At 40.1% G+C, this 25,566-nt stretch overlaps 1 protein-coding gene across 1 annotated transcript in view; it reads left to right on the top strand.

Annotated features, from left to right (window-relative positions):
- Positions 1–25,566, top strand: part of slc30a6 (solute carrier family 30 member 6) — a 166,652-nt gene that overhangs the window by 40,863 nt on the left and 100,223 nt on the right. Inside the window, exons 3-4 of the mRNA XM_072264893.1 lie at positions 348–434; positions 961–1,045. Coding sequence (XP_072120994.1) covers positions 348–434; positions 961–1,045 — 172 coding nt within the window. The remainder of the gene's footprint in view (positions 1–347; positions 435–960; positions 1,046–25,566) is intronic.

Below are 25,566 nucleotides of genomic sequence, written 5' to 3'. Positions count from 1 at the left end.
GCCCTGTATCTCTTTCACCCATCAACTTCCCAGCTACTTACTTCCTCCCTCCCACTCCCGGTTTCACCTATCACCTTGTGTTTCTCTCTCCCTTCCTCCACCTTTTAAATCTACTCCTCATCTTTTTTTTCTCTCTAGTCCTGCCAAAAGCTCTCGGCAACAAAACGTCATCTGTACTTTTTTTCCATGGATGCTGCCTGGCCTGCTGCGTTTCTCCAGCATTTTGTGTGTGTTGCTTAGATTTCCAGCATCTGCAGATTCTCTCTTGTTTCCCCTTTATCCTGCCTTCAATCTGTGATCTACTTGAAGTTTTAAGTAAATTTGTCTTTCTGTAATTTCTCTTTTAGGGAACCATTCATCCATTCCGCAAAACTCACAGGTCTCTAGGTGGAAGGTTTACACAGGAGTTCTTGCTGGTTGCGGCTGACAGGAGGGTAAGTACACCCTGAATCTTTGTGTTACAAAAAAAATTAGCTGTGTTACTTCGGATCTGCTGATCTCTTGTACAACTCCTGTGGTTACATAACTTTTTTTTAGCTAATCAAATGAAGTGTGACTTGGTTAATGGATAATTTTGAAGGTACTGAGTTCTAATCAGCTAGAAATTCTTTAAGTCACATCTTGGTCACTTCAGTGTTTCCACTGAATGCCACTAGTAATGGAATAAGTTCCATTAACCACTACCATGTCTTCTATGGGTAAGCCAATTCTGAATCCAAATTGTCAAGTCATTCCTCTTCCTAGTGATCGTCTTGTTCTCGATGTATGTGAAGTTATATTGGAACATGAATATTCTAACACATCATTCTCATGCTGTTTCAATGCCACATGAATTTGTTGGCTATTTCACTCCATGTTCATATGAAATAGCAGGATTAGTACTTCTTTCATTCAAAATAACTTGGAGCAAACTTGGTGCGGAAGTTGCAGTGCTGTTAATGCAGTGTTTTTACTTCACAGTCTTGGAAAATCTTGCTGTTTGGCTTATTGAACTTGATTTGCACTGGCTTTCTACTGATGTGGTGCAATTCCACGAATAGTATGGGTAAGTGTGAATTTTATTTGCTGATTGCTTGCATTTGATTTTTTAAAAAAACTTTGATGTGTGATCTCATCCAATTGATCAGTCGCCATATGTCAGCTTGAGTTTTACCGAATGTTAAAATGTCTCTGAACTCACCTGCACAGTTACTAATGGGAAGAAACTAGATTTTTGTTTTACTTCCCCAACTGACATAGTGAAACCAGACTTAGTCATGTATTGTTCTTTTACAGTAGCTGGAACAGATTAAGAATTCAATATTTCAGATTTTTTTGCCTGTATTTGTCCTAGAATCTTCTATTTTTATTATGATTGTCATGAATTGGTCTGTATTCTATTTGCCTTTAAGATTTGGCTTCAACATTTGCAAGTTAAATATTGAGATTGGGAAACTGAAGTAAACTGGTTGAATCTTAAGATCTAGGTGAAGGTAATACTGTATTTCTCAAATGCAACACAAGTAATTGAAGTATTCCTGGTGTTGACCATTGGAGCAAGCCTGCTTTTTGTGTGCCACCAATTGTGCATTTTAAAATATTGTTGCATTTTCAATGCGAAGAGAATATAACCACAATAGACAGGTCTTCCCAGTTCTTTAAATCTATTGATTAAATTAATCTCTGCCTTTAGAATTCACCACAAGTGCATTATTTTATTCAAATATTTCCCAGGTGTTCTTGTTCAAGGGGTTCAATGCTGTCATCAGTTTTGCAGGCTTGGCAAGAAATTTTTCTAGCCCATTTTTAATTAGAACTTTGTATGTATTGTGAACATTTATTCCTTTATTGTTCTGTTATTAATTCCTTGAAAAATGCCTTTCTTTTTGGTAATCCAAATTATGTTAAACTCTGAAAGAGTGCTCCAGTGGAATGTTCTTAGAAATCCTGTATGTGATGTGCACAAGAAGTAGGAGACTTTTGCATTCCCTGCGCGCCCCCCCCCACCCACCCCAGAAAAAAAGTTGCATGAATAAACTTGGCTTTTTCTTGGGGAATCCTGATTCTTGCCATTGATTTATGCTCATTTTAAATTTGGGCTCTGACAGATGTGTAAGAGGAAAAATAATCTGGTATAAATTTACATTTACAAAGGTTTTGGATCAGTTTACATTTCTCATTTGGTAAATTAGAGTTCAAACACCAAACCTTTACACACAGGTTTGGCAGGGAAAGTAAAATGTATTTTACTGTTCTCAACCCCCATCCGAATCTAGATTGTTACTTCTGAGGTAAAGAAAGGGCTGGAGTGTGTTAGCTGTGATATAGATCCGTTACTTTGTGAGGTAAATTGAAAAACTGTTTTATTGCAAAATTGATTTTTTTATATCATAAGAGCTTTGTTCACCAGAAATTGGATTAATTGTGACTAGAAAATTTGGAAAATAACCAAATGAACAATTTTTTAACTAGGATACTTTACATAGCATATAATTCATTTTTATATACTTGTATAATACACTTTGAAAAGTTGTTTTATAATTGAACAATAAAAAACAATGCTGCAGTCTTTAAACTTGCTATCAGTCTAGGTAGCATTGAAATTCATTTTCGTATCAAAATAGCAATATTGTTTAAGCTATGATACTAATTGTGGCCTTGATATGTTGGCAAGAGTGACCTGTGAAATGGTTTTTGTTGATTCAAGAATGTCTTGGATTTAGCAGTACATCACTTAATCGTTAAAGGTAAAGGCTTATGGAGAAAGGAACAATAGAAAGATGATCCAGAGAACAGAAATAAGTTCTAAAAACTAATCTGGAGCATCTTTTTTGCTCAATAGCTTTAAATCAGCTTGATATCTTGAGTTGTTTTCTGTAAAATGACTTTAAGGATGAGGGAACTATCAAAGTACAGAAGATTGGCTACCTTTTAGTGGGTAGGAGTAAAAGTGATCTCTGTTATGTTCTGTCTTTTGGGTAGTTGGATTGGCACCCATTTCATCAAATAATAAAATCTTGACTTTTTAAAGTAATATTAATATTTTGGGTAAACACAAGGAATTCTGCAGATAACAGGAATTCTGCAGATGCTGGAAATTCAAGCAACACACATCAAAGTTGCTGGTGAACGCAGCAGGCCAGGCAGCATCTCTAGGAAGAGGTGCAGTTGACGTTTCAGGCCGAGACCCTTCGTCAGGACTAACTGAAGGAAGAGTGAGTAAGGGATTTGAAAGTGGGAGGGGGAGGGGGAGATCCAAAATGATAGGAGAAGACAGGAGGGGGAGGGATGGAGCCAAGAGCTGGACAGGTGATTGGCAAAAGGGATATGAGAGGATCATGGGACATGAGGCCCAGGGAAAAAGAAAAGGGGGAGGGGGGGAAACCCAGAGGATGGGCAAGGGGTATAGTCAGAGGGACAGAGGGAGAAAAAGGGGAGAGAGAGAAAGAATGTGTGTATATAAATAAATAATGGATGGGGTACGAGGGGGAGGTGGGGCATTAGCGGAAGTTAGAGAAGTCAATGTCATGCCATCAGGTTGGAGGCTACCCAGACGGAATATAAAGTGTTGTTCCTCCGACCTGAGTGTGGCTTCATCTTTACAGTAGAGGAGGCCGTGGATGGACATATCCGAATGGGAATGGGATGTGGAATTAAAATGTATGGCCACTGGGAGATCCTGCTTTCTCTGGCGGACAGAGCGTACAGGTGTCCTCCGCTTTTCGAACATTCGCTTTATGAAACCTCACTGTTACGAAAGACCTACATTAATTACCTGTTTTCGCTAACAGAAGGTGTTCTCACTGTTACGAAAAAAAGCAGCACAGGGAAAAAAAGGCAGCATGCGATAAAAAGCAGCACGCGCCCTGAGCAACCGCTCTCCCCCGGATTCGGAATGGCGTTCTAGCCGGCATTGTTTAAACACATGCCTGTGAGCAGCCGTCAGCAAGATGAGTTCTACGGTATTGAAAGAGCTCGTAAGGGTGTTACACTTAGCGTAAAACTAGACATAATTTGAGCGTTTCGATAGTGGTTAACAAAGTAAGGATAAAGTGAGTTTGGCTTGTGGAAGTTGACATAGATGATTTTGAAGAGGTTTTGGCATCCCATGACCAAGAACTGATAGATGAAGAGCTGATGCAATTGGAAGAGGAAAGGAGAACAATCAAAACCGAATGCAGTAGTGAATGGACCGAAAGTGAAGTCGTCCAGGAACTGAACGTGAGGCAACTACGTGAGATTTTCACTGCAATGATAAAATATGACTTTAATTTTGAAAGGGTACGTCGGCTTAGGGCAAATTTGCAAGATGGTTTGAGTGCTTACAAAGAACTGTATGATAGAAAAATGCGCGAGGCTAAGCAGTCAAGCAAGCCTTCCACGTCAGCCACAGCAGACGACGAACCTCAACCTTCGACATCGAGGCAGGCAAACATAGAAGAAGATGACCTGCCTACCCTCATGGAAACAGATGATGAGATGACACCCCAGTGTCCCACCACCCCAAGCCCCGGGCCGCGGACAGATACCGAATCGCGGAGAATGCAGCGGTAGCTGGGAGGCACCCAGCACATCTTTAAGAAAAAAAAGCCGAAATAAACAAGCTAATTAATTAGGTGTCGCCCAGCATATAAATGTCGGCCCAGATCAGAGACGATTGCCAATTGCGTTGCCTCTGATCTGGGCCGACGTTTACGTGCCGGGCGGCACCTAATTAAATAGCTTGTTTATTTCGGTTTTTTTCTTAAAGATGTGTTGGGTGCGTCCCGGGTACCGCTGGACCGCTGCATGCTTCGCGGATTGTTTTCGGTTCGCTACCCGGAGGGTGGGGGCCACTGCACCAACCCAACCTCCGACGACTCAGCCTAACACACCATCATTAGTGTGCTCGGCGCTATCCCAATTCCGGTAAGTGATACCACACTGTACATACATTATTTCTATTTTATATTGGCTGTGTATTTTTACGTGTTATTTGGTATGATTTGGCAGCTTCATAGCTTAAAGGTTACTGGAGAGCGCTTGCGCCGTGTTTTTGCTGAGAGCGTTTGCGTGAGATTTTCGCTACGGAGAACAGTGCAGGCAATTATTGTGGAAAAGTATTTCTACTTTATATAGGCTGTGTATTCATCATATCATTCCTGCTTTTACTATATGTTACTGTTATTTTAGGTTTTATGTGTTATTTGGCATGATTTGGTAGGTTATTTTTGGGTCTGCAAACGCTTACAGATTTTTCCCTTATAAATAAATGGTGATTGCTTCTTCGCTTTATGACATTCTGGCTTACGAACTGTTCATAGGAAGGCTCTACCTTCGGATGGCGGGGAAAAACCTGTATCTCCTCTCTTTTTGCTGAGCAAGATTGAACTGTACAAAGCTGAGAGAGAAGACTTAATATTAGTGTCTTTTACCTAGGATACGGTAGTGAAGCTGTAGACACTGAAAAGAAGAAATAATAGAGCATAGGCTACTATTCATGATCATGTCCATTTTTATATAGTGTATATTCTATATTTTAAATATTCACACATCTGCCCTGTTGCACCATCCTTGCCATGTTCAACTCTTTTACTGCAAAATCTCTTAATCTAGGATTTCTTTCCAAAAATTCAATTCAATGAGGTTCTTTGCCTGTGCCATTGTTCTTTTGTTGTGTAATCAACCATAATTCTTGGGTTCTCAGCTCCTTGTTTTTTTTAAAGGAGCTTTCATAGCGTTTCCCTTTTAGACTACGTAATGTTCCATAGAGTAGAAACTCCAAAGGTAGAACATAACTGCTGTATAATATTCAGTTAAAAGGGAGTCAATGAAGAAGTAGTCTGTTTTTTCTTTTGTTTACAACATAATGAAGTCTGGAAATGTGATCCTGGTGAATAAGTGTCTTATGAAGTAGAGAGTGATTTTCAGTAATTGGCTGTTTTATTTTCTGCTTGATGGGTCAAAAGAATCAAGACCAGTCTAATAAACAAGTGGCGGAGCTGTTATTATACAATTATGTTAGTGGAAGATGCATTAAAAATATGAACAGAAAACTCTAGGGGTGAGAACATTAAGTATTGAACCCTCCAGAGATGTCGCAGGTGTGTTAGACTTAATGAGATTCCGCCTAATAATCCCTTAAAAGTGTTTTTAAAAATAATTTAAATGGAAAGCCAAAAAATAAAAATACTGCATATATTGATGTACTTGATATCTACAATATTTATCTCTGGTTGTGCTCTGTTAGTGTAATTAGTGTCCTTTTCAGAAGCCCTGCAACAATGTTTGCTTTAAATTGAATCATGAATGGTTTTCCTCAATCCCTCAAGCTCAATTAAACTTGTTATGAATAATTAAGATACAAACATATTTTTGTCTTAATTTTAACGATGTGTATTACAGGAAGGTTGTAAAGAATCCTTAAATCAATATGATTAGAGGTACTGAAATAATCAGATGTCAGGACCATAATTAATATGACCAGTAGACTGCTTCTTAGCTTGACTTCAGACAAAGTTGCGTTGCTTATAAGGGGAGAAGGAACCTGATAAGGGCTGTGTGTTTAAAAATGTAAGCCATTAGTGTGGACTTAATACTGTAGAATGCTCAATTGAAATGAATGGCCTATTAAAGGAAGTAAGATCTTGGATACATGCTTATTCTTTATATGTTCATACGGAAAGCTGCTAGGTTAAAAAAGAAAAACGATGCTCCATTTAGAAACACTTCAACTACTACATGATCAACAGATGTACGTACTTCAGACAAAAGTAATAAGTTTAATTAGGTAATTAACTAAACACAGTGTGAATGTTGATTAGTTGTTCCATGAACAAAACAAATGATTGAATTTGGCATAGCTTCCTACTGTTGCCATACAAAGGATAATCCTAAGAGGCATTTCTCCTTCACACAACTTCAAATTAGAGGTTGCTTTCTACTAGCACAGCTATAAATTACTAAAATCCACCTCTCTCTGTCTAGCAGGATTGGTTTACAGAAAGGCATATATTCATTGTACCTTCCATCTTGAAAATGTGTTTCCATGTTCACGTCAAGAAATGGAGTTTTATTGCCACATTTTATTTGAGGATTTTCTAACCAATTGTGCTGTAGCTACTGAACGCTCAAGCATTGACTTATCAGTCACCAAATGAAAGATGATGCCTGGCCTGCTGCGTTCACCAGCAAATTTTATGTGAGTCACTGAATAATGACAGTCTCCTGATGTTACAGTTAGGAGGTAGGGTGATGGGAATGGGTGAGGTAAGTAAATTAGAGGTGGCAGAGATCTCTACCTTCCTGATGGGGATGAGTGAACACATACATTTATGCCTGTGACACTTGAGTTATTGTTGATAATTAACCAGATGTCTGAGATCACTGATGCAGTCTAAAAGAGAAAATCTCTCTTTGGATTTGTCGCCACTCAACTCCGGACAGTCTTGACAGGGAGTACACAATCAACCTGTGGTCTTCTAGTAGATTGACATCCAGTAGTGCCCTTTTGCACACTTGGACCATATTTCCTCCAACTTGCTTTAAGCCACCTGTATGTGTAGAGTAGGGGTCACCAACCGGTTGATCTTTGAGACTTTCCCAGTAGATCCGGAAGAAAAATCAAAAATAAATAGACAAATACTGTTGTAATGTGAGCATTATAAAAGTAATACTAATTAGGATAATGGTAATATAGCAATATTTTCACTAAAAAGCTGTTTGTAAAGAGAGGTTGTTTCCGGGTTGCGGGGGTTTAGTTCCGTTCTTTCTGCTCAGTGCGCACGTGTGTAGTTCCCCCGCCATGTACCGCATTTTCAGCATAGCCTGTGCTGCATCAAAGTGACCAATCAGATTAGATAAGAGTACAGACTGTCGCAAACATCAATATACAGCAGTGTCCCCAACCTCTGGGCCACGAAGCATGCAGTGGTGCAGTGGTAGTCAGGATGCACACAGCACATCTTTAAGAAAAAAAGCCGAAATAAACAAGCTAATTAATTAGGTGCTGCCTGGCACGTAAATGTCGGCCCAGATCAGAGGCGACACATTCAGCAATCGCTCGTGATATCCTGATAGCATAGCGGAGGCTCCACGAAAGAAGGCGAAAACATACAAATTCCATCCAGAATGGGAAGAGGAATTTTCTTGGTGAAAGACAAGTGTGTATGTATGTTGTGCCCCCAAACACAAACACTGACTAAAAGAGGGAATCTAGAGCGGCACGGCAACACCAACCGCCAGGAATTTAAAGACACCTACCCTCCCAAAGAGCGCAATTCGTGCCTGGAAAGTTGAGCTGAAATCGGGGTTGAAGGCCCAGCAATCGTTTTCCACAAAACATGCTGCTCAAAATAAGGCTGCTATTGAAGCATCATTTCGTGTAAGTCACCTTTTGGCTAAACACAAAAAGCCTTTTACAAATGGCGATTTATTCAAGGAAGCAATGGTCATTACCGCAGAGACTTTTAATGACTTTAAAAACAAAAATGGCATCACAACTGCAATACGTAATATACCGCTTGGCCCTGCAACAGTGACAAGGAGGGTAGAGTCATTGTCAGAGGACGTGGATATTTTTCACTACAGTTCGATGACTCCCTGGATGTAATGCAAACAGCTCAGCTTGTTGTATTTGTCAGAATGGCTTTCCAGGATTTTACAACAAAGGAGGACTTCCTCACTCTTTTGCAATTAAAGGAAAGAACGAGAGGTGAGGATATTTACAATGAGTTTAAAAAAGTATGTCCGTGAAAATGACATCCCCATTCATAAATTGGTGGCAATTGCTACTGATGGGGCCAAGCAATGTGCGGTGTGTGCATTAGTTTTATAGCACTAAAAGTCAGTGCCAACTTCAGGTCAACTTATCTATGTGAAATTGCATTTTCACAGATGAAAATTATTAAATCTAAGTACAGGAGCTGACTTACTGACAGACACCTCACTAGGGCTGCCAACTTTCTCACTCCCAAATAACGGACAAAAGTAGCAGTCAACTCCCGGGACATTTGTGTTTACCCCGAGAAAGACTACCATGACCATGAACCATGAAGCCTTGCGCGGGCACCTGTGTGCGCATGCGCGTACGTGCCAATCCCCCCCCCCTCCCGCCCCACGAATTGGTTTTGGCTTAGTCTTCATTATTTCTACTGTATATAGGCTGTGTATTTATCATATCATTCCTGCTTTTCCTATATGTTAGTGTTATTTTAGGTTTTATGTGTTATTTGGTATGATTTGGTCGGTTATTTTTTTGGATCTGGGGATGGTCAAAATTTTTTTCCATATAAATTGCTTCTTCAGCGTAAAGCATTTTGGCACGAAAGGTTTCATAGGAACGCTGTACTTTAGTGGGGGGAATACGGGACAGTTGGCAACCCTACACCTCACAGACTGTCTCAGACTGGCTATCTGTAGTTATGAGCCAAATTTCAGGGAACTAGCAGAAAGTATTCAGCCCCAGTCATCACACTGAGTGCAACAGTCAATTTTTATTAATTTATTTTTCGTGTTGAAATAAAATTAAATAATGAAACTTAGAATTAAAGGTGTGAAGTATTGTAATACTCTTAAAGAAAGACAGCTATGGCCTGTTTGATATGCTAGTTACAGTGTTTTCTTGTTTGAATTAATTTGAAAGTTTGACAAAAGTATTTTGTGTAATTCAAATACAATTCACCCATATAAAAGGCCTCAAATTGGAAATACAATCTGAGCTGTTTTTTCTCTAAACGATTTAGTAGGTAGATTTTGCCTTTCACTGAGGTCGAGGTAGGGGATCTTGGGCTTGAAAAGGTTGGTGACCACTATTGTAGAGTGTGGTGTGTCTCAAAGTAATCATGTGCTTTTTTTTTGGCTTGAACTAATGGTTCCAGGTATTCAGCTATAAAGTTAAATTGATGAAGCTGATATTCTTCTATTACGAGCCCACAGGTTTCGTTTACTGTGGACTGTCACTTTAAGAACGCCTAAATGAGGCGGGACTATGATGTTGTTCACTGACTGACTTGCAGCTTGTTTAACTTTAAAACAAGGACACAGGACAGTCACAGTTGAAAGAGGGAGAGAGAGAGAGAAGGCGACCAGCTGCTGAAACTTCAGCTGGTCACTGCAATGGTTTGAAACTCTTTCAAACCCAAAAGATTGGGTTAAATATCGACACAAGGTGCACAATGAATGTGGGACTGTCACTTTGTATAATCCAAAGGAGTGGATTTTGTTTGGGATATCCTTTGGAGACCACTTGTGTGTTAACCTTTGCCTGGGTATGTTGTTTGGTAATCCCTTGAAGACGATATCCTTATGACAGATCACTTTCGGTGATAATTCGTATGTGGATTTGGAACGGCACGACAGACAAGACCTACAGCGACTGTTATCTCATTTTACCATCGTGGAATCTGTGGAATACTTTGTAATTACCTTTTCTCTACGTTTCACCCTGGATTACAAATACCTCTCTCCTATCATTCATTCCGAGGATGAACTGTACTTTCCCACTTTACCATCTCAAGACTAAGCTTTGTTTCCCCAAGCTTAACTTAGTTTGGGGGCTATATTTACACACATGTATACACATAACACTGTTAACATTTGTTTATCTTGGTTAAGTTACGATATTATAAGTAGATACTAATAAAGATAGTGGTTTTAACATTAAAACCCGACTCAGTGTGAAATCTCTTGCTGCTGGTTTATTTCTAAAACGTTACAGTTCGTAACACTTCGAGCAGAAAAGGTTGAGGGTGGATTTGATAGATGTTCAAAGTTAGGATTAGTTTAGACAATAAAATGTAAGTACCAATGGCCACAAAGTTCATAAAATGGAATCTGGATTTAAAATGACAGTATTCATTAGATTTATGATCTGGAATTCACTACCTGGAGTGATAGTGGGAACAATTTATCATTGACTTCAATAGATAATTGGGTAGACAGATGAAGAAAAATTATTTTCAGATCGAGCAGAGCAATGGAACTGGTGGGATTTGTTCTTTTAGAATAATAGAGCATGAAAAGAGACTCTGCAGATTCTGGAGATTCAGAACAACGCACACAAAATGCTGCAGGAACTCCGCAAGTCAGGCAGCATATATGGAGAGGGATAAAGTTGATATTTTGGGCAAAGACCTTTTACCGTAACAATTAAGTTTCAGAATAGTTTACTGCTAATTCAAAATGTCTGCTGAAATTGAAAGAAAGTGGAGCATAGTTATCAAAATTGAATGATTCTAGTGATGATAATGTCAGTAGAGATGCTTGAGGGGAAATATAATCCCTACTTTCGGAATGATATGGGCGATAAGTTAGTGTTTTGCAAGGGAGCGAGTTTGGGGCATGGGGTTTCGTGTTCTAGCTGCTGCTTTCCATGTGGGCCGTCTGTTAGTTTTTGTGCAAAGGAGGAGTTTGGGGTTTAAGACACTAAGACCATAAGATATGGGAACAGAAGTAGGCCATTCAGCCCATCAAGTCTGCTCCACCATTCAATCATGGGTTGATCCAATTCTTCCAGTCATCCCCACTCCCCTGCCTTCTCCCCATACTCTTTGATGCCCTGGTTATTCAAGAACCTATCTACCTCTTCCTTAAATGTACCCAGTGACTTGGCCTCCACAACTGCTCGTGGCAACAAATTCCACGGGTTTGCCACCCTCTGACGAAAGTAATTTCTCCACATCTCTGTTCTAAATGAATGTCCTTCAATCCTGAAGTCATGCCCTCTTTTCCCAGACTCCCCTACCACGGGAAATAACTTTGCCATATCTAATCTGTTCAGGCCTTTTAACATTTGAAATGTTTCTATGAGATACCCCCTCATTCTACTGAACTCCAGGGAATACAGCCCAAGAGCTGCCAGAAGTTTCTCATATGGTAACCCTTTCATTCCTGGAATCATTCTCGTGAATTTTCTCTGAACCCTCTCCAATGTCAGTATATCCTTTCTAAAATAAGGAGGCCAAAACTGCACACAAAATACTCCAAGTGTGGTCTCACGAATGCCTTATAGAGCCTTAACATCACATCCCTGCTCTTATATTCTATACCTCTAGAAATGAATGCCAACATTGCATTTGCCTTCTTCACCACAGTCTCAACCTGAAGGTTAACCTTTACGGGATCCTGCACAAGGACTCCCAAGTCCCTTTGCATCTCGGCATTTTTAATTCTCTCCCTATCTAAATAATAGTCTGCCTGTTTATTTCTTCCACCAAAGTGCATGACTATACACTTTCCAACATTGTATTTCATTTGCCACTTCTTTGCCTATTCGCCTAAACTATCTAAGTCTCTCTGCAGGCTCTCTGTTCCCTCAGCACTACTTGCTGTTCCACCTATCTTTGTATCATTGGCAAATTTAGCCACAAATCTATTAATCTCATAGTCCAAATCATTGACATACATCGTAGAAAGCAGCAGTCCCAACACCGACCCCTGTGGAGCTCCACTGGCAACCGGCAGCCAGCCAGAATAGGATCCCTTTATTCCCATTCTGTTTTCTGCCGATCAGCCAATGCTCCACCCATGCTAGTAACTCCCCTGTAATTCCATGGGCTCTTATCTTGCTAAGCAGCCTCATGTGCGGCACCTTGTCAAAGGCCTTCTGAAAATCCAAGTACACCACATCTACTGCATCTTCTTTGTCTACCCTGCTTGTAATTTCCTCAAAAAGTTGCAATGGGTTAGTCAGGCAGGATTTTCCTTTGAGGAAACCGTGCTGGCTTTGGCCTATCTTGTCATGTGCCTTCAGGTATTCCGTAATCTCATCCCTAACAATCAATTCCAACAACTTCCCAACCACTGATGTCAGGCTAACAGGTCTATAGTTTACTTTCTGCTGCCTCCCACCCTTCTTAAGTAGTGGAGTAACGTTTGCAATTTTCCACTCATCCAGTACAATGCCAGAATCTGTCGATTCTTGAAAGATCATTGTTAATGCCTCTGCAATCTTTCCAGCTACTTCCTTCAGAACCCGAGGGTGTATTCCATCAGGTCCAGGAGATTTATCCACCCTCAGACCATTAAGCTTCCTGAGCACCTTCTCAGTTGTAATTTTCACTGCACGTACTTCACTTCCCTGACACTCTTGAATGTCCGGTATACTGCAGATGTCCTCCATCGTGAAGACTGATGCAAAATACACATTCAGTTCCTCTGCCATCTCTGCGTCTCTCATTACAATACCTCCAGTGTCATTTTCTATTGCTCCTATATCTACCCTCAACTCTCTTTTACCCTTATATACTTAAAAAAGCTTTTAATATCTTCTTTGATATTAGTCGCCAACTTCCTATCATAATTCATCTTTTCCTTCCTAATGACCTTCTTAGTTTCCTTCCGTAAGTTTTTAAAAGCTTCCCAATCTTCTATCTTCCCACTAGCTTTGGCTTCCTTGTATGCCCTCTCTTTTGCTTTTACTTTGGCTCTGACTTCACTCGTCAGCCATGGTAGTGTCCTTCTTGCATTTGAAAATTTCTTCTTATTTGGAATATATCTGTCTTGCACTTCCCTTATTTTTCGCAGAAACTCCAACGATTGCTGCTCTGCTGTCCTTCCTGTAGAGTCCCTTTCCAGTCAACTTTGGCCAGTTCCCCTCTCATGCCACTGTAATTTCCTTTATTCTACTGAAATATCAACACATTGGAATTTAGTTTCTCCTTCTCAAATTTGAAGCACATGTGAAGCATGTGGCCAAGTGGTTAAGGCGTCCGTCTAGTTACCTCAAGGTCGCTAGTTCGAGCCTCAGCTGTGGCAGTGTCTTTGTGCCCTTGAGTAAAGCACTTAAGCACAGATTGCTCTAGTCTGTGCGAGGAGTGGCGCCCCACACAGACTTCCAATCTGCGCCTTGTAAGGCACGAAAATGCCCAACGCAGGCCTCTCATGGTCTGAGTCGACATTCTCTCCCCTCCCTTCTCAAATTTCAAAGTGAACTTGATCATATTGTGATCACTGTTCCCTCAGGGTTCCTTAACCTTAAACTGTCTTATCACCTCCGGATCATTATTGCACAACACCCAATCCAGCACAACCGATCCCCTAGTGGGCTCAACAACAAGCTGTTCTAAAAAGCCATCCCTTAGACACTTTACAGCTTCTCTCTCTTGAGGTCCACTTGCTTTTCCCAGTCCACTTTCATGTTAAAATCCCCAATGGTTACCGTGACATTACCCTTCTGACATGCCTTTTCTGTCTCCTTTAATTTGTAATCCACATCCCAGCTGCTGTTTGGAGGTCTGTATACAACTGCCATTAGGGTCCTTTTACCCTTGCCATTTCTTAACTCAACCCATAGAGACTCTACACCTTCCGATCTTATGTTATCCCTTTCTAATGATATAATTTCATTTTTTATACACAGGGCCACAGCACCCCCTACTAACCTATCTTTCTGATACATCGTATATCCTTGGACATTGAACTCCCAATGGCAGCCATCGTTTAGCCCTGTTTCAGAGATGGCCACAACACCAACTTGCCAATCTGTTGCTGAATTTCATGATCATCCATTTTATTTCTTATGCTGTGTGCATTCAAATACAACACTTTCAGTCCAGTATTTGTTGCTTTCTATTTTAACTGCACCATGCCTCTATTGCCCTGTAACTCATCCCAGCTCTATTAAACCTGCCTGCTAGGATATTGGACCCCTTTGGATTCAGGTGTAACCTGTCCTTTTTGTACAAGTCGTACCTTCCCCAGAAGATACCCTAATGATCCAGGAACCCGAAACCCGAGTCTCTCAGCCACGCATTAATATGCCTGATCATGCTATTCTTGCACTCGTTAGCATGTGGCGCAGTCAGCAATCCTGAGATTACTACCTGGAGGTCTTGGTTTTCAGCTTCCTACCCAACTCCCTGAATTCTCTCTTCAGGACCTCCTCACTTTTTCTACCTATGTCATTGGTACCAACGTGTACCAATACTACTGGCTGCTCACCCTCTCCCTTCAGAATACTCTGCACCCAATCTGAGACATCCCGTATCCTGGCACCTGGGAGGCAACACACCATGTGGGTATCTCAATAAGGCTGACAGAACCTCCTGTCTGTTCCTCTCGCTGTGGAATCCCCTATGACTACTGCATTCCTCATCATCTTCTCTCCCTTCTGCACCACAGAACCGGGCTCAGTGCCAGAGACCTGATCACCATGGTTGTCCTCTGTCTGGTCATCCCCCTCAACAGCTTCCAAAATGAGATAACAATTACTGAGGGGGATGATCACAGGGGTGCTCTCTACTATCTGAGCTCTTCCCTGACAGTCACCCACTTATCTAACTCCTGCAGCCTGGGGTGATGAACTCCTTGTAGCTCCTATCTGTCTCCTGCTCACTTTCCCTAATAAGCTTTAGGTCATCAAGCCGCAGCTCCAGATCCCTAACACGGTCTCTCAGGAGCTGCATTTCGGTGCAACTGGTGCAGATGTGGTATTTAGGAGACTGGAAGAATCCCAGGATTCCCACATCTGACACCCAGAGCAAAGTATTAACCCTACAGACATGCTCTTTTTTCCTCTAAAACAAAATGGAAAGAAAAAAATGAAGTCCACTTACCTACTTAGCTCGCCAAAGCCCGAATGAGCCAAAGCCCTACCACTCTGCCTCAGATCACTCTGTCGATGACCACTCTGCTAGGCAGTGTCTCCCTTTTGCGAGTTTCTTTTTGTTTTTGTGTGCTTGGGGTGGGGGGGGAGGGGGTTGCTTGATGTCTTTTCTTTCAACAACTCCATAGCTTTTCTGTATTCTGAAGTGTGGTTTCTTTTGTTCACAAAAGCATCTTAATCTGTACTAATTCATCCATCCATTATAGAGGAAGATTTATGACAGTACAAATGATACTATTGTACTTGCTTGTAGGAACAAAGTTCTTTTTTTGTACTATGGTTCATGTTTTTTCTCAACATTCAACATTTTTGCAGCAATTATTCATGCACTGCTGTGATTATAATTTCCAGAAATATTGAACAATCTCAGTCTAATGCCATAATCACTGAAGATAGCAATAAAATGTAAAGATTGACGAACCAACCAATATAAACCAGTATTATATCCTGTCCCAAATGAAGCACTAATGTTAGAAAGCAATTCCTGCATTTATTTTACGATGGATTCCAACTTTGAGGCTGTTTAATAGTCCCACATTTTATATTTTAAAAAATGAATAACAGAGATTTACATTTCCACATTCCAATATTTAATTATTTAAAATTACTTGCATTTCACTTTCTTTTTTGCATCTTATGTAATTTGAATATTTCCTCTAATATTTAAAATTAGTAAATCATTGGATCCTTACGTCTATGAAACCTATATTAGAGGCTGTCCTTGCAATGCAATAGTTTCTACCACAAGCGTATGTTACACTGTATTTTCTCAAGTACTTCAAGATCACTGCGTGTGTGTGTGTATGTGTCTGTATGTATATGTCTATATATATTAAAAAGTACATATGTAGTATGGCTCTGATATTTTGTGTCAGGCATTACCATTCTGTTGAGACTTTCTGCCTTCATTGAAGGGTTGTTGTTAGCTGTACTTCTGTTTACTTATACAAGCAGTACCACAAAGAAACTATAACACAGCATTGGCAAAATGGGTGAGATGATTGAGTGTGAGGGAAAATAGAGAAGAGTTATCCAAGAAAAGTGGTACTAATGGAAGGCCATGGAGATGTTGGATGAATTTGGAAGCTTGTGGTACAATGTACTTTGGTTGTACCCTGCACACAGAAATGCCCCTGAGGTTGAATGATACAGTTGAATTCAGAGTCATAGAACACTATGGCATAGAAACCAGCCTTTCAGCTAATCTAGTCGGTGCCAAGCTGTTAATTTGCCTAGTCCCATTGACCTTCACCCAGACCAAAGCACTCCATACCCCTCCCATACACACACCTGTCCAAATTTCTCCTAAATGGTGAGATTGAACCCACATCCACCACTTGCCCTGACAGCTTATTTCTCACACTCATCACCCTCTGAATGAAGAAGTTTTCCCTTGTGTTCCCCATAAACATTTCATCATTCATCATTATCCCATGATGTCTCGTTCTAGTCTCACTGGAAAAAGCCTGTGTACATTTACATTATCTATACCCTTCATCGTTTTGTATACCTCTATCAAATCTCCCCTCATTCTGCTACACTCTAGGGAAATGAAGTCCAGACCTATTGAACTTTTCCCTACACCTCAGGTCCTCAAGTCCTGGCAGCATCATTATAAATTTTCTCTGTACTCTTTCAATTACTCCCTGCTGCTACCCAGTTTTCGTTGTGTATGAAGTGCCAGTGTTATACTGTTTACATTTTAGCTTGTCACAAATACACCTTATTATCTTTTAATTTGCTAGTGGTAATATTACTTTATGTGTATGAGTTATATGTATTGTGTTGCCTAGCTCACTCTGGAGGATCATTGTTTCATTTAGCAGTATATGTGTGTACAGTTGAATGACAATAAGCTGAACTTGAATTTCAACTTACTAACATCTTTCCTGCAGATCGGTGACCAAAACTGCACACACTACTCCAAATTAGGCCTCTCCAACATCTTCAGCATAACATTCCAACTTTTGTACTCAATACTTTGATTTATGAAGACCAATGTGCCAAAAGCTTTCTTTACAACCCTATCCACCTGTGATGCCACTTCCAAGGAATTATGGACCTGTAGTCCCAGACACTCTATTCTACTGCACTACTCAGTGCCCTACTGCTCATCATGTAAGTCCTACCCTGATTTGTCCTCCCGAACTACACCTTACACTTGTTTGCATTAAATTCCACCTGTCATTTTTCAGCCTTTTTCCACCTGCACCTGATCCCACTGCAGGCTCTGTCAGTCTTCCTCACTGTCCACTGAACACCCAGTCTTGGTGTCCCAGAATAAAGGTACACAGTGTTAGTCAAGAAGAGACTTTTTTGCTGCTGACTGATTAAGAAGTTCTTGAAGCTACAGGTTTGGCACATGCAGCAGGCAACAGGTGAAACATAGGGTGTTGAGCAAAGGTGGTGACATGTGGAGCCGCAAAAACAAACAGATGGTGAAGAATGGCCTTTGGCCTACTGAGGAAAAACTCATGGTTTATTGGGCAGTACTGATCCCTGCTCTCCATTTCACTCTTGTACATCTTTATATTGGTAAACAAGTAAATTACCGGCCTCTTCTCGTCCAATATCCCCAACACTGAGACCTAATAGCATTCATTTTTGCTGGGGCAGGCCACACTTTCTGAAATAGGGACCTTATTCCAAAGTCTGGTACATACAAGATTACAAAATAAATGGAGAAAAATTTTTTTAAAATGCTGTCAAGATTTTTAAGTGCAGCATGCCTTCGGCTCAGTGAAAGGCTCTTCTCCTTTGCCATTGGATTGCTTTCAGATTTCTGAAATGTTCATGAACATTACGTTACTATTTTGCAAGTCAAAAGGAAAAGATTCTACAGATACTGGAAATCCAAAGCAGCACACACAAAAATCTAGAGGAACTAAAGTGGTCAGACAGCATCTGTGGAAATAAACAGTCAGAATAAACTATCACATTCCTTCTGATCTAACCCTTTACCTTTTTGACCTATCACCTCTCAGCTTACTTCATTCCCCCCCCCACCCCACCCATATGGCTTTAGTTATCACCTAGCTTGCCCCCTTCCTCTACCTCCCACTTCTTAATCTGGTTTCTAAGCCTTCCTCTCTAGTCTTGATGAAGAATATCAAAACAACGTCAACTGCGTACTCATTTCCATAGATGCTGCCTGACCTGCTAAGTTCATCCAGCATTCTGTTTGGATTGCCCACTATTTTGCTCACTTTGCACTTTAAAAAAGATAATATTTTAATTTATTTATTGAAGTGCACTCTTGCTGCAAAACAGCGAAATTTACTACATATGTGCGTGATAATAAACCTGATTCTATGTTGCTATCTTGTATAAAATTAACTGTTGAATCATTCTGAGTTCATATCAGCAGCAAAAAGTAAACCTATTCCACTTAACATCTTTTTTGAAGGCAAGGCAATATAATTGGGTTGCTAATACTGTAAATTTAGTATCGCAGAATTACTTCTAATTGAATTATTGGTACTGGTAGCTGCAGACCTGTGTAGAAATGAAAGAACATATGAAGTTAAGTCACTCTTAGCTGCTAGAAAAATGGATGTGGAAAATGCTTGTAGATATAAAGCAGAAAGAAATAGCACAAAATTTATTTAATGATCTTGAAATGCCCACATTTTGAACAGCCCAAGGACCAACAATGTGACAAGCCACAGTCTAATAGTCTGAAGAGCTTGTTTTCAAAAGAACAGTTGGCACCCAATTCAGAACCATTAACCAGTAACCACAGTCGTTAATCCCAAGAGATCTTGTATAAAAGAGCATCTATTATATGATCTCGTAATGGTTACCTGCAACACGTGTACGTGATCCTTTTTGACTTGAGATTTCAATCAGCTATTGACACTTCATCACTGAGGAATGTTGCGGTGTAAGAGGGGAGATTGTTCAAGAATTGAGAAGTGAAACAATATTCTAGAAGAACATCTATACAACCCTGAAAATAAAAAAAGTAATTTTCACCTTAAACTAGATGTACTTTACTTTCTTGGGCTTGAATATTCTTCAAAATTACACATCACTTCAGCATGGACAAGCCTGTCACATGCAGCCTATCGTCACAAAAACTACCTTTAGTAAACTTTCTCTGAACTGCTTCCAATGTACTTGCGTCCTTCCCAAAACATGGGAACAAATAATGTACACTGTATTGCAATGTGAAATCAAAACTACCTTGTATAATTGAAGCACATCCTCACAGGTTCTGTATTCAATCTCCCTACCAATGCTCAAAGCCGTCTTTGAGTTTCCCTAATTACTTGCAGTACTTTGCATCTTGGAGCTTTGCAGACTTTCACTGTTTAGATTGTTTCATCATTTTTTTGCCAATGTGGACAGTTTCATATGTTTGCACATTACTCTTCATTTGCCAGTATTTTGTACACTGGCTTAGCCTATCATATTTCTTTGTAGCTTCATTGTATCAACTTCACAACTTAGTTTCCCACCTTTGAATCATTTAACACGATGAGGTTGTATAAGGCATTGGTGAGGCTGAATCTGGAGTATTGTGTTCAGTTTTGGTCACCAAATTACAGGAAGGATATAAATAAGGTTGAAAGAGTGCAGAGAAGGTTTACAAGGATGTTACCGGGACTTGAGAAACTCAGTTACAGAGAAAGGTTGAATAGGTTAGGACTTTATTCCCTGGAGCGTAGAAGAATGAGGGGAGATTTGATAGAGGTATATAAAATTATTATGGGTATAGATAGAGTGAATGCAAGCAGGCTTTTTCCACTGAGGCAAGGGGAGAAAAAAAACAGAGGACATCGGTTAAGGGTGAGGGGGGAAAAGTTTAAAGGGAGCATTATGGGGGGGCTTCTTCACACAGAGTGGTGGGAGTGTGGAATGAGCTGCCAGACGAGGTGGTAAATGCGGGTTCTTTTTTAACATTTAAGAATAAATTGGACAGATACATGGATGGGAGGTGTATGGAGGGATATGGTCCGTGTGCAGGTCAGTGGGACTAGGCAGAAAATGGTTCGGCACAGCCAAGAAGGGCCAAAAGGCCTGTTTCTGTGCTGTAGTTTCTATGGTTTCTACAAAGAGTTAAAATTGTACTGAATAAGAAAAATTCTATATGCAACCAACACAACGGGGAAGCAAATGTTCCTTAATAAATTGTCAGTTTTGTAAATCTAATCTTTTATTTGGGAAGCCTAGTTTTTGTATTGATTTTTACTCGCATCTTTTTGGGAATTGGTACTTGATCCCCTAGGTGTCTCTGTTCATCCATGTCCGTTATTGTTTTTCTTTGCGTTTCTTCCTAACAGTGTTCACATTACACTTGACCTAAACATTTTATCATCTTTTTCCACTTTTATTGTATATTCTTTGATTTTGCAGACTTCAAATTTATTTCAGCAGATTTTTATGTTTTATTCCCATACCTAGATTTGAAATAAGTAGATTCTGGGAACCAAAGTGGACCAGCACTGACCTCTGTTGTACACCATTCCATTTTTACAATCCAGCTGTTAATCACGCTGCTGATTTGCAGTCTGTTCTTGTTTTTTTTTGATGCAGGCAAATGTCTTGCACTACAGACTTTCAACTTTCAAGTTTCTTGCTAACTACTTTATCAATTTCCATGTACCCTGTAACCATTGTTTTCAGTTCATCCATCTGGTTCTTAAGCCTCTGAATTGAAATGTGTTGCTTATTTATCCAATTTATTGATTGACCAGTACACTATCAAATTCTTTCAGATTGTATTGCAAGTTTTGGTTTGTGTAAACACTTGGAATTCAGTGAACAGGAATTACTTTGTACTTAGTTATCCTTCAGTCCAGCCCAGATCTTTGTTATTACAAAGATTTGTTATTATGAAAATTTGTGGCAAAAAATTTGAACTTTCCCCTCATGTTTTCATTCAGCACATTAAAGTTTGTGCCATCAAATACAGGTAGTTTGTCCACCTTGTGCTCCACTATTGTTTTCTTTTTAGCTCTCAATGTACTTATTTAAATAAACTAAGCTTGATCAATCATTCTGTGTCCCATAGTAAACCTGTATTGTTTGCAAACTCTGATTCAAAAATACGTGTCTGCTAATTTTGTTTTTACCTCCAGCCCCCTCTAACAGATTAGGAGGTAGGGGAGGAGGTAATTGTTCAACAAAGCCTTGTGAAAGAGCAGAAATGTTTATCCGCATTTGAGCCAGTAATGCCCAGTAGTGCTTGTATCATTTATGTAAGGGATTAATCCTCCTGGGAAAGTGACCTCAGCTTCAGACTGTAATATGAGTTTGAGTTCTGACAGCTCCTCATTCCCATTCATTAATTGCCATTTAGTTACTCTAATGTCTTTAGTCTACTTTGACATCTGTGGTACTGAATTACAGAAATTGCAGCAAGATTCTTATTAATCATAAAGGTTTTTGACAGATTTGATTTAAAGATAAAGAAAAACTACATTAAAATTTTATTTGAATTATATCCATTATGTTTATCTGCATTTCTGTAGTGCTCAAGACATTCTGCAGGTTTTGATGCTGTTACAGGTATTAAAATGCCACCTAGCTACATGTTTCAAATGTTTAATATGTGGCCCTTAAACAGTCATTGTGTATTTTCCTTGTTTAAAAAAATATAGAAAAAATCCCTTCAGTTTTTTTAATCCTGGCTTGGTTTTACACAAATTATAGCCAATGCGGAGACTTTACAACTTTAACACCACCAGTCAGCCAGTTATACCACAAAACAAATGTAAAACATTGTAATGTTGATTGTGCCTCTGCAATAAAAACTTAAAATAGCAAAGCATTTTAACTTACATAAAATCTAACCTGACATCATTCATTAACCTGATAAATTAATTGAATCATTATTATTTATTTCCAGTGTATCTTCTCGCTCTAGCCTGGTATCATCTTTGAAGTATTTAATTTGTGGCTTTACTGTTGATTGTATTTTTTAATAGAAAATTAGAGAATTTAATTATGCAATTAAATCATTCCATATATTTTGACTACTTTGCCAAGTGGCCAAGTCAGCAGTTCCAAATATTTTCTTCCTTCAGTTACTGCAAATGTTTATCTTGATTTGATTGTGGGTGTTAATTCACAATCGGCATTTGGGATTGATTAGCAAGAGCAAATTAAAGGAAGGCAAGGGTATGTGCAGTGACCGTCATTTACGTGGACAGAATCAGAGTGGTGATACCTTGAGGCTTTACCTCTTCAAGGCTTCCATGAAGGGAAGAAAAGAAAAGTTCTAGGTAACATTTATTTTTTTCCTTCCCTTGTTAAGCAGCCTCATGTGAGGCACCTTATTAAATGTCTTCTGAAAATCTTCAGTAAATGCAGAGGATGCGCCATTGCTGTGTTGGTAAAATATTAAACTTAATCAATGGAAAGAGGTGACATTGGATTGGTAGGTGTTGAATTGTGGATAGAACTAAGGAACTGCAAGGGTAAAAGAACTCTAATGGGATTTGTATACAGGAGGGGGAATTTCTTGAATGCCTGCTATATAGCTTTTTAGAGCAGCTCATGGTTGAGCCCACTGTTCTGGATTGGGTATTGTGCAATAAACTGGAATTGATTAGAGAGTTTAAGGCAAAAGAACTGTTAGGGGAAAGTGACGATAATATGATCAAATTCACCATGAAATTTGAGAAGGAGAAGCTAAAGTTGAATATATCAGTATTACAGTGGAGTAAAGGGAATTATAGAGACATGAGAGAGAAGTTGGCCAGAACTGATTGGAAAAGAACACTGGCAGGGATGACTGCTGAGCAACAATAGCTGGAATTTCTGGAAGGCTCAGGACATACATCCCAAAGAGGAAGAAATATTCTAAAGGAAAGATGAAACAACCGTGGCTAGCAAGACAAGTCAAAGCCAACATAAAAGCCAAAGAAAGGGCATATAATAGAGCAATAATTAGTGGGAAGCAAGAGGATTGGGAAGCTTTTAAAAATCAACAGAAGGCAATGTGGAAAAATTCGTTAAGAAGGTGAAGATGGAATATGAAAGTAAACTAGACAATAATATTAGAGTATACCAGAAGTTCCTTCAGATATAAAAATGTAAAAAGGAGTTCAGAGTGGATATTAGATCACTAGAAAACAGTGCTGGAGATGTAGTACTGTAATGGGGGACAAGGAAATGACAGACAAACTGAGTGAGTATTTTGCATCAGTCTTCACTGTTGAAGACACCTGGTGGAAGTTCCAAGTGTCAGGAGTCATGAAGTGTGTGAAGTTACCATTACTACAGAGAAGGTTCTTGGGGAACTGAAAGGTCTGAAGGTAGATGAATCACCTGGACCAGATGGTATGGATCCTAGGGTTCTGAAAGAGGTGGCTGAAGAGATTGTGGAGGCATTAGTAATGATCTTTCAAGAATCATTAGGTTCTGGGACGGCTCCAAAAGACTAGAAGATTGCAAATGTCACTCCACTCTTCAGAAGAAAGGAAACTTTAGGCCAGTTAGTCTGACCTCAGTGGTTAGGAAGATGTTGAAGTCAATTATTAAGGATGAGGTCTCAGGGTACTTGGAGGCATATGATGAGTGGTGGAGAGCATATTGACTGGTTGCATATGTAAACACTAGTGCCCTTGAATGGAAAAGCCTAGAGAAAGCAGTAGATACGCCAGTCCATCACAGGTAAAGTCCTCCCTACCACTGAGCATATCTACATGTCCCAAAAAAGCAGCATACATCATCAAGGACTCCCACGATCCAGGCCATGCTCTCTTCTAGCTGCTGCCATCAGGAAGGAGGAACAGGAGCCTCAGGATCTGTACCACTAGGTTCAGGAACAGTTAAGGTGGTGCTGGTGAATTGCAGTAATGTGTTGTGGGCTGCTTGCAAAATTTCTAAATATACTTCTGGATTACTCTCGCTGCAATCTGCAGCCTGTAATTTCCCTTTAAGCAAAGTATTTTTGAACTTCTAATGAACTAGCGATTTCACGATCAAAAGGACTCGGCAGGGTTAATCTCAAGCATGCAAGTATGGCACCTTTAAGTGGGGGAAGGTACATGCCATGTCCGGAAGAGAGCCGGGAGGGAATGATTCCAATCCAGGCTGAAACACTGAGAAATGAATCTCCCTCTGCCCAGCATCCTGTTAGCAAATGTGCTGTCACTGGAGAACAAGACTGATGACCTAAGGGCAAGACTACTGTTTCAGTGAGAAATGAGGAATTGCTGTGTTCTGTTTTTCATGAATACATGGCTCACTCTGGACACACCAGATATGTTGGTAAGATCCAAGGCTTCTGGATAAGCTTGGTGGACCAGACTGCTGATTCAGAAAGGTGTGATTCTTTGTTTCATGGTTAACTCCTTGTGGTGCTTGGAGCAGCACTCTTGCTCCCCCAGCCTTGAACTTCAGATAATTAAGTGCTGACCGTTCTACTTAGCAAGAGTTCTCCTCCATAATCCTGACTGCCAAAAGCAGATACTAAACAACTTGAGGTCCTCAAAAAAAAGAATAAAATTGGTGCATGTGACAGTGGCCTGGTGCTCCTTAGTGGGGTCCTGTTCAGGGGGTAAGAATGAGGAGGTGTCTTGAGTTGTCGCCTGGTCTCAACAAGGCAGAGATCAGTCCGCCAAACTACTATAGCACCCCACTTCTCTGCAGGTTTGATAGTGAGGTGAGTATTAGTGCAGAGAGAATAGAGAGCAGTGCATTTGGAAAGAGTGATATTTGAATTGGACAGAGGAGTGGTAAAGTTGAGATGATTGATGTCTCATCAACAGTTAACAATGAAAAGATCCAGCGCAGGCAGCGGAGCCTCCAGGAAGAGGAAGGGAATTGAAGACAGGAAAAGGGGGTCATCGGTGCGGGCTGGAGAGTCCTTGCCAAAGAAGTAGTCTCTGAGACGAGGTGGCAGAAGAAGACCTCAGCATCATGGCAGGCGCGGAACTCACTGAGGTGTTGGCACAGTCTCGATGAAGAGTTTCAGTCTGAACTGTCAACCGTTTTCTTTTTTTCCACAGATATTGCATGGCCTACTGAGTTCCTCCAGCATTTTGTGAGTG

The sequence above is a fragment of the Mobula birostris genome, chromosome 8 (genome assembly GCF_030028105.1).
Source record: "Mobula birostris isolate sMobBir1 chromosome 8, sMobBir1.hap1, whole genome shotgun sequence".
Taxonomy (NCBI): Eukaryota; Metazoa; Chordata; class Chondrichthyes; order Myliobatiformes; family Myliobatidae; genus Mobula; species Mobula birostris.
Note: the sequence above shows the minus strand (reverse complement) of the source record. Positions and strands in the feature narration are given on the sequence as shown.